General features: G+C 46.3%; 1 protein-coding gene across 8 annotated transcripts; it reads right to left on the minus strand.

The window, feature by feature from the left end:
* Positions 1 to 182: 182 nt before the first annotated feature.
* On the minus strand, positions 183 to 6,727 carry cpa6 (carboxypeptidase A6). 8 transcript variants are annotated; one of them, XM_028970585.1, is made up of 12 exons: positions 6,169 to 6,727; positions 5,988 to 6,006; positions 5,777 to 5,852; positions 3,069 to 3,196; positions 2,321 to 2,435; positions 2,007 to 2,115; positions 1,816 to 1,916; positions 1,240 to 1,350; positions 1,066 to 1,156; positions 783 to 985; positions 623 to 707; positions 183 to 536 (listed from the first exon to the last, which is right to left on the minus strand). In XM_028970585.1, exons 3-12 carry the CDS (start codon positions 5,804 to 5,806, stop codon positions 349 to 351), a joined length of 1,161 nt encoding a protein of 386 aa, XP_028826418.1. In that variant the 5' UTR covers positions 5,807 to 5,852; positions 5,988 to 6,006; positions 6,169 to 6,727; the 3' UTR covers positions 183 to 348. The 8 variants fall into 8 exon arrangements, with proteins under 8 accessions (XP_028826418.1, XP_028826417.1, XP_028826414.1 ...); XM_028970584.1 differs by having other exon boundaries at positions 5,941 to 6,006; XM_028970581.1 differs by having other exon boundaries at positions 5,777 to 6,006.
* Positions 6,728 to 7,240: the final 513 nt, after the last annotated feature.

Below are 7,240 nucleotides of genomic sequence, written 5' to 3' on the forward strand. Positions count from 1 at the left end.
CACATACATAATACACACACATACACACATACATATACACAATGCACACACACGCAAACAATACACACACGTACACGAAACACACACACATCCATACATTTGTGTATGAACACAGCGAGAGATGAGATGTGTGACAGTGTTTCTGTTTTTTTATAGAAATGAGGAGATATTTCATGTTAAAATGATCTGAGGTAGTTCCCACGTTTTATTTCATTTATTCAGCTGTTTATCGAATATACATTCCCCAACATACATATATATGTAAATGTCCATTTGGTCCCTGTGGGTGAAAATGTCTTCATCATCATTACTACTTGAAGATGTACGAGTCGGTTGTAGATTCCTCCGTCAGCGGCACTTCTTCAGCAGGCTGGAGGCGATGGCCCTCACCGCCCTGGTGGTCTCCGTGCAGGTGGGCCGGATCAGAGACTCCGGCAGGAGGAACCCGAAGTAGCCGGTGTCCCGCAGCTCGAAGGCGAACGCGTACGAGATTCCGTTCTTGTAGGCCCAGTCCATGGAGCTGCCAGAGCTCACATCTTCACCAACATCACACCAACACACAGACAATTAACCAACAAAGCACAATCCAAGCGGACCTTCTGGGCTTCAGCCAGAGACTTACACAGCGTGCTGGAGGCTGGTCCGTATCGGTACCTCACACCGTACGCCGAGTAGATCGCCATCGCGGCGCGGCGGGCAGCCGAGTCCTGGCACAACATCGACACCAATCAACACACATGCTGCAGAACATCTACAGAAGCAGAAACATCAGGAGCGCGCACCACGCAGCTGAGCTTGGGGATGGGCGTGGCCTTGTAGGAGTACGGGTAGAGGATCATCTGCGCGTAGGCGTGGATGGAGATGTACGCCTTCACGCGCTTCCTGTGTCTGCGCAGGAACGCCGCCACGGCTCGGACCTCCGGCTCCGACTCGGGGCCGGAGCCGCAGTACGTTTCATCGCAGGGGTGAGGGGAGGCGCCGTCTTCTGTCGGGAGGAAAAGAAGAACCTCAGACTTCTCCTGTTCACACGCAGGCGATGGAGACCAAGGCGTTCCAGGTTCTCACCGCACCACCGGACCTTCCAGTTCCTGTTGGCGTCAGCTCCCCGACAGTGAAATTTGGGGCTCCTGGAGCGGGTTTTCCTCCAGAAGCGGTCCTGTACACCAGTTCACATGGAACAACCATCAGCAGGGAGCAGGAGGGATTCATGCACTTGTTCATGTGTTTACCACATCTTACCGTCGTCCAGCTGTAGTGGTAACCGTCCACGTTGAAGACGGGCATGATGAAGAAGTTGAACTGGTTCATCAGGCGTCTCATCACAGGGTCGTAGTGATACGAGTTTAGTGCCTAAAACACGAAAAATGTGAGACACTGCAGCACAGCACACGGTGACACGGTGAAACACGGTGGCCGACTCCCAGCTGCACAGAGCCTTGGTGACAGTGGGCACCATGACAGGCGCCCGGGGAGCAGTGTGTGGGGACAGGACCTCAGTGGCACCTCGGCGGACCGGGATTCGAACCCGCAACCTTCTGATTACAGGGCCACTTCCTAACCCACCAGGTCACCGCCGCCCCAGAACCAGCACTTCCCTTCAACATGAGATGAACCAACAAGAAGTGAGTGAGTTCTACTGGCTCATCGTGGGGCAGCTTTGCTCCTCAGGAGATTTAGCAGGTAATCAGGCTGAGCTCCTCAAGGTTAATCCGTCTTTGGAGAGGTTCTACATCCTGCCCCCCTGTGGTGTATGTGAGGTACTGCTACCAAATGGCCAGATGTTGGATATATTGGATCTGGGTTCTTCCCACACACTTCTTTAACAAACCACTGGCAGAATGCCGGGCCGATCCACTCCCGGGCGTGAACCCCACAGTCCATCCACACTGCTGGCTTGCTGGGCCGCCTTCTCATTCCTGGAGGAGGAGAGAAGAAAGAGGGTGAGCGGTGTGAAAAACGTTCCTCTCCATCAGCAGGTGTCCATCGCTGGGCGCGGCTCTGCTCACCTCCTACCTGGAGCACATAGAGAGGACGTCCTTCATATGACGTCCCCACCGAGAACATCTCCACCAGCTGGGTATGGGTTCTGTTCATCATCATCATCCAGCTCTGGATCTGAAGGAAGGAGCGGGGTCACAGGTTCACCACACTTACACCACAACCAGCCTGGGGTTCTGGAGTCCGGGTGGAGATAAATAACTGGCTGCCACCCTGCTCTGACGCCTGTTTTACTCCGTTTTTTACTCCTGGTGTGATTTGGGGTTAAATGAGAAATTGCTGATGTCTGGGGGTGGTGAGAAATGTCAGAAATCGGTCCCACCTCATCCAGCGAGTGATACACGTCGTAGTCGTACTGCACCTCTGACCGCCGCCCCCTGCTGGAGCCACTTTGTGTCTGCTTCTCCACTTCGGCCTGGAGATCGGAGATGAGCACCCTGCGGAGACCGTTCAGGAAAGATGGAACGGAGTGAGATGGAACGGAGTGATCGTGTATGCTAGCTGATGCATGTCCGGGACATGTAGTAGATGTCAGGTTCGTTTAGACATTAGATGAGAGGATACCCCGGGCGGGGCGGGATTTGAAGAATGTGTGGTGACAGTGGCTCTGGATCATAGTGGAAAGATTATTACAGGAGCAGGAATTGAATACTTGGACACAGATTTAGGGGATGGAGGTCCTGTCTGAGACTGACTTATTTGGATGTCTAGACTGTCCCCCCCTAACTAAACAAACATATATTGCTATATTCTAGAATTTGTATTGCAATACATTGGTAAATATACTTGAATATATCAGAAACTTCCCCATAGATTTGCAATCACCTTTTCAATATACATATATATATATATATATATTGAAATGAGTTTAGATGTGAGAGAGACGTGGAATAGATTGTCTATTAGGATGGTGAACCTTAAATGTGAAATGGATGATATCTAGCCTACTTCAAACTGTGAGAATCATGTGTGTATGACAGGCTGGATGGTTCTCTGCCTGTTTGTTTCTTTCTGATTTTCTTATTTAAAAACCAAAATGAGTTAAAGTGAGAAGAACAAAAAATCTTTACGTATAATAGATGTCTTCCTGATGTAGATGCGTCTTCAGCTGCTGAGTGGAGCTCCGCCCCACGTGTACGTCCACTGAACTGCCATGCTGGATCAGAGCAACACTGCTTGGCTGCCAAAGATCCACCTGCTAACGGAACAGCAGCCTATCAGAGTCCTGATACCCCATCCATCCACATAATATTACAGCCAATCAGAGTCCTTACAGATATCCATCCAAATAATATTACAGCCAATCAGATTCCTGATAGATATCCATCCACATAACATTACAGCCAATCAGAGTCCTGATACCCCATCCATCCACATAATATTACAGCCAATCAGAGTCCTTACAGACATCCATCCACATAATATTACAGCCAATCAGAGTCCTTACAGACATCCATCCACATAATATTACAGCCAATCAGAGTCCTGACAGATATCCATCCACCAAATAATATTACAGCTAATCAGATTCCTGATAGATATCCATCCACATAACATTACAGCCAATCAGAGTCCTGATACCCCATCCATCCACACAATATTACAGCCAATCAGAAGCCTGATAGATATCCATCCACATAATATTACAGCCAATCGGATTCCTGATAGATATCATCCACATAACTTTACAGCCAATCAGAGTCCTGATACCCCATCCATCCAAATAATATTACAGCCAATCAGAGTCCTGACAGATATCTATCCACATAATATTACAGCCAATCAGAGTCCTTAAAGACATCTATCCACATAATATTACAACCAATCAGAGTCCTTACAGACATCTAGCCACATAATATTACAGCCAATCAGAGTCCTGACAGATATCCATCCAAATAATATTACAGCCAATCAGATTCCTGATAGATATCCATCCACATAACATTACAGCCAATCAGAGTCCTGATACCCCATACATCCACATAATATTACAGCCAATCGGATTCCTGATAGATATCATCCACATAACTTTACAGCCAATCAGAGTCCTGATACCCCATCCATCCACACAATATTACAGCCAATCAGAGTACTGACAGATATCCATCCACATAATATTAAAGCCAATCGGATTCCTGATAGATATCCATCCACATAATATTACAGCCAATCAGAGTCCTGATACCCCATCCATCCACACAATATTACAGCCAATCAGAAGCCTGATAGATATCCATCCACATAATATTACAGCCAATCAGAGTCCTGATACCCCATCCATCCACACAATATTACAGCCAATCAGAAGCCTGATACATATCCATCCACATAATATTACAGCCAAGCTAATCAGCCGGTTCTAATGAAGATCACTGGAGTTCAGATAAAAATCATTGTATCAATTATACTCCGAGCCTCCAGTACTGCTCGCGTGGTCCCTCCATCTCTGAAGGTACGAGGAAGACACCCATCTAGACTCTTCTCCGTCTTGGCCCCTCGGTGGTGGAATGAACTTCCAGCTCAGTCACTGAGCACCTTCACACGGCAGCTCAAGACCTTCCTCTTTAGAGAAGATTTAGATGAACTTGTAACCTTCTTCTTGTCTGACTTCTGTATAGAAACTAGAACAGAGTCAATAAAAAGATTGTATTCATAGTTGGGGGTCCTGGTGAACCAGAACTGACCACTTCATCCATGGTGACATGGAAGCACGTTGTAAGTCGCTCTGGATACGGGCGTCTGCCAAATGCCTTAAATGTAAACGTAATTCACCAATGCTGTCAGTTATGTACAGAGGTGGGTAGAGTAACGTTACTCCAAAATAATAAAACTCAAGTACAAGTAAAAAGTTCTCATCCAAAACATTACAAGTACAAAAAATAAGATTACAAAAGTATCTAGTGATAAAACTACTAAAGTACTGAGTAACTGTTGGACTGACTGTTGGAAATGTGCAAATGTTTTAAAAAATTATTTAAGTATGATTTGTAGTAATTAATGGACTAAATATAAGCGTTCAAACAATCTTATATATGCTAATTATGTGTTATCATTGATATGTAAAATAAAACAGGTAAATGATGATGTTACCAAATGATGATTCCTTCCTCTACAGAAATGTATAGAGGTCTACTTGGCTTATGGCGCCATTTAACAAAACGTTTAAAACATGGAAATGAAAGTCTGGCATTCTGTTCTCTTACTGTAGCTCTGGAGATGGTCACTTTTTTCATTCCATGTCTGCGTGATGAGTTTGTGTTGCTAATATGCCGCCATTGTGTGTAGTCATGTGACTGATGAAATGGAGTCACATGATTATTATTTTTCCAACCTCTGAAAAATATAGCTTATCTAATGTATGGACTAAAAAATAAATGAGTCGAGTGTTGCCCAATGTAGCAAAGTAAGTAAAGTTTCTTATTCACAAACGTACTCAAGTAAAAGTAAAAAGTTTCACGTTGTAAACCTACTCTTACAAATCTAAATTTACTCTAGTAAATGTACCTCGCTACTACCCAGCTCTAGTTGTGTATGATGAACACGAAGCGTCCAGTTAAACACTAACCAACCACCATTCAGACCTACACAAAACCATCTTGTAGAACCTCTGTAGGTTCATGCAGGAGCAGCTCTGAGAAAAACTGCATCAGTAAACAGCAAGGGCTGTTTAAAGGGTCATGACCTGAAAAATGCTGAGGAACCAGTGGGAACTTGTTCTGTGCTCTTCTCAGAAGGAACATCTTCTTTTACCTGCAAAAGGCTGTAATGACATGCTCACCTTGAGAGTCTGGAGAAGATTCTGGACCATCTGGACCTGGTGTGGGGATTCTGGTGATATTCTGACCACCTGATCACTGTGAAATCGCAGGAAAGTTCTGTCAAATTCCACAAAACAGCAGTAGTGGTTCACAGAGAGACAGAAGGAAGTTCTGGAGATCATACAACATCTACAAAACCAAGAACAGCAGTGACAGAAGAAGGTGGAGCACCAGCAAATCCTACTTCTTCCTGTGGAGGTTTGGGTGGAGGTCCAGAGAGCAGAGGGTGGGTGACAGGGGACAGAGACAAATAAAATGAAGACAAACCGCATTCCTGATGGAATTCATCCATCACTTTAGCACCTAAATGACCACTGGTGAACATCTTCTCCCCTCCGCATATCAAACTCACAGAGATGCTGATGGGCTTCAACGTTTGTTCAGCTCCTCACGTTTCACCCCGAGGAAAGCAGCTTCTGCTCTGCACCTCAACTTCAACGTGGCCTTTGTCCAGCTGTTGGGGATCCACGGCCACCTCGCCTCAGGAAACCTCAACCAACATCAGCAGCCATGCAGCTCCAAAATTCAATTCTACATTATGAATCCACGTCATGTCCTCCAGAGCTTTTATGGAGCCCTGAAAAGACCTGAACTCTCATTTTATCCACCTCTAAATAATCCTACTATTATAATAATGAGAAGAAGAAGCACAAGTAAACATGATGCCATGACAGAAAACCAGAAGCATCCTCTCTCAGCAGAACATCTGGAGATCGTGGATATGATCTGCTCTACACTGCAGGAAGTGTTCTAACACGGTGAAGAAGGAGGAACCTCCTGAGATACCTCCTGAGATCTTACCCCGAGTAGCGGCTGCTGTAGGCGGAGCCCCGGACGGGACGCGAGACGGAGCCCAGGAGCAGCAGAACCAGTCCGGGACCGACACTCATCACGGCTGCCTGGACGGAGTCGCTGGGACGCCGAGGTGACGTCACTTGACCCCGCCCCGCCCCGCCCCCATGCACGCCAGGTAAAAAAACTTTTTTTCTAACGAGTGTGCGTATCTCTAGAATCCTGGTAAAGCGTGTAATATGAAGACGGTAATGTTGCCTCCTGACGCGGGGATATTTTACAAATATTATAGATCAGGAGCAGCACCATCTACTGGCCAGAAGAGGAATTTCACCTTCAACTTTAATACGTTCACAAACACACCCGATCTAACTTGTAGAGAACGGAGTTTACACACAAAGAACCTGACTGAGGTCTGCAGGCCAGATTAACACAGTGTGTGTATGTGAGACAGAGAGAGTGTGTGTGTGTGTGTGTGTGAGAGAGAGAGATTGTGTGTATGTGTGTGTTTGTGTGTGTGAGAGAGAGAGAGAGGATGTGTGGGTGTGTGTGTGTGAGAGAGAGAGAAGATGTGTGGGTGTGTGTGTGTGAGAGAGAGAGAGGAAGTGTGTGTGTGTGTGTGTGTGTGTGTG

The sequence above is a fragment of the Denticeps clupeoides genome, chromosome 2 (assembly GCF_900700375.1).
Source record: "Denticeps clupeoides chromosome 2, fDenClu1.1, whole genome shotgun sequence".
Taxonomy (NCBI): Eukaryota; Metazoa; Chordata; class Actinopteri; order Clupeiformes; family Denticipitidae; genus Denticeps; species Denticeps clupeoides.